Source organism: Penaeus vannamei, chromosome 14, assembly GCF_042767895.1.
Source record: "Penaeus vannamei isolate JL-2024 chromosome 14, ASM4276789v1, whole genome shotgun sequence".
In the NCBI taxonomy this organism is placed as follows: domain Eukaryota; kingdom Metazoa; phylum Arthropoda; class Malacostraca; order Decapoda; family Penaeidae; genus Penaeus; species Penaeus vannamei.
Window position 1 is genome coordinate 32,799,667 of NC_091562.1, and position 2,449 is coordinate 32,802,115.

Sequence of the window (2,449 nt, forward strand, 5' to 3'; positions counted from 1 at the left end):
GAGTGGGGGTGGGTGGAATTTAGGGAACCGCATGTTTGTTGAGCTGCCATTACACAAACACACCACACACAGATATCACACGTAGATAAATATACTGCAGATATATGCTACATGAAGACATACGACCCACATGAACTTACATCCCCTACATTTTTTCTCTCTTCTACAGAGCAACTGTAGTGAAAGACATGAATAATTTCTGGGCTGAGCTTCCCCACACGGTGGCAGAAGAAGAAGTCTAAACAAAGCAAAGTATTTCCGTAACCCTCTGTATAATCAGAGGTACCGATGCGGGTTATTAAGAATTATTAATGATTATTAACGTGCATCGTATTTTGCCTAACGAGATTTCTTTTAAAGCTATAAATTTGATTTCTTTCCTGCTGACAACACTCCCTTGTCATCCTGGCTTGGGACTGGCTTCTAACTTTACCACTTGTTACCTTATTTTGCTAAGATGCCTTGAATTTCTACATATTGCAAACCACTTAGTGAAATAATGCTACAAAATGGACTTCAGGTTTAATGTTTTTTGTAACCATGGAATAAAATTAACATATCTCAAGATGTTTTATTATATTCCAATTATAATAGATAAAAATAATGCTTTTGTAACCATGGAATACAATCAGCATGATTCAAGATGTTTTATATTCCAAGTATAATGTTAGAGACAAAAACAAACGAAGGAAGAGTGGAAACATGAAAATCTAAAATTTTATTCTTGATCCGCAACACACTGCACCACTCGAGCAATAGCAAATGAATCTTGAGGGTTGTTTTAAACGGATACTCATTTAGCTCTTGCATATAATGCTATGAATGGAAATTCATTTACGGAATTGCACCAGATTTTTTAACAAAGTATTCAATAATTCTCTGCCCTATGTTTACACTGTAGTAATGGAAAGTGGTGTTTTGTCCGAAGCGCCATGACACCACACACACACTCACTCACTCACTCACACATGCACACACACACACACGCGCGCACGTGTTTATGTGTGTGTGTGTCGAGATCGCTATTGATCTAAAAAGTGCAGTGTGTACATTATAGCTGTACTGGTTACGCAAGATAAAGACAGAATGATCAAAACCCAATCAATGTTTATTTATGTATTTCTATTTTGAAGGCATATCAATATAGCAAAATTTAGTGTTAGAACTAATAGAGTAATTCATAAATATATCCATCAATGGTTTATTTCAATTATTTCGTAATCCAATGGGGGGGGGGGGCGTCACGCAAGTAAGCAGGGTAGTTCTTCAGAGATATGTTACATGCTGCGTATTAAAATCTCGTCTTTATCCGGAAGGAGAAGGTTGTAATTCTGGACAACTGAATTAGTATAAATAGTGTATTCATATGCAGTGAAATGCGATAATTGAGATGGCTCCTGGCTCCCGTCCCACATAAACAGAGAGAGGTAGGGGAAATGTGGCGAGCCAATACACACCATGTTTACTCCCAGCCCATTGTTGTTAGAAATATTCATTTTTTGGCCCATGGATATGGTACCGAATCGGTCGAAGGCGATAGTTCTCTGTACGTCGAGGACTAGATTGAGCAATTTACAAGACGATCAAAGTGATATGATAAAGATGAATGCTATGAAATTGGAAGGGAAGAATTGATTCATTCCAAAATAAGGGGAAGATACTGGGAGAATGGGGTTGAGTGTCTCGATCCCATTCCACTTTTGTTTTTTTCTGTTTTTAAGATTATTATTGATTTATGATAGTTGGCAAAGGGGGGGGTGCAGAGTTAATCTTAGTTTAAGTTTGTTGACGAGAATATTCATTAATTTTCTTATCATGATTATTGCTTAGATTTCAGAATATATTGTGTTTTGCCACCTGCTTATCTTTGTAAGCTTAAAGAATAGGAGGAATTGGATAAAACTGTTTCTATGACCTTTGCACCGGCTGTACACACATGAAACAAATGAATAAGTTCAAACCTCCTCACGAGCCTTATTAAGACCATTAAGTCGTTCTGCTCAAAAAACAAAAAAACAAAAAATTAAGATAATTAAAATTGTTTTTGGGGGGGTTCTTTCACACTCAATACCCCAGGTGGTGGCATTACCGAAAGTGTAATTTTAGAACAGTGATTTAGATTTGATAGTCACATCATGGGATAAAAAGAATTGAAAAGAATTGTGTAGTTTCTTTATCGTTTTGACACCTTCCCCAACATATTGGCACCAGTAATTTAATAAGAATATATGCTTAGTTCTTATATAGGAAATGAACCAGACTTTGGTAACAGCAATTAAATGTTTTACTCAACATCAGTGACAGGGTTTCAAATCATTTGAATTTCTATGGCATTGGTGGCGGTGGTGGGATTAATCGCACACACACAAACACGCACATATACATATACATATATATACACAGATGCATGTAAATATGCATATACATATATATATACATATATAGATAC

General features: G+C 36.1%; 1 protein-coding gene across 1 annotated transcript in view; it reads left to right on the plus strand.

Moving 5' to 3' along the window:
- LOC113822018 (putative defense protein 2) overlaps nucleotides 1-521 on the plus strand; it is a 6,030-nt gene extending 5,509 nt beyond the window's left edge. The window contains exon 5 of the mRNA XM_027374529.2: nucleotides 170-521. Coding sequence (XP_027230330.2) covers nucleotides 170-242 — 73 coding nt within the window. The 3' untranslated portion in view covers nucleotides 243-521. The remainder of the gene's footprint in view (nucleotides 1-169) is intronic.
- Nucleotides 522-2,449: the final 1,928 nt, after the last annotated feature.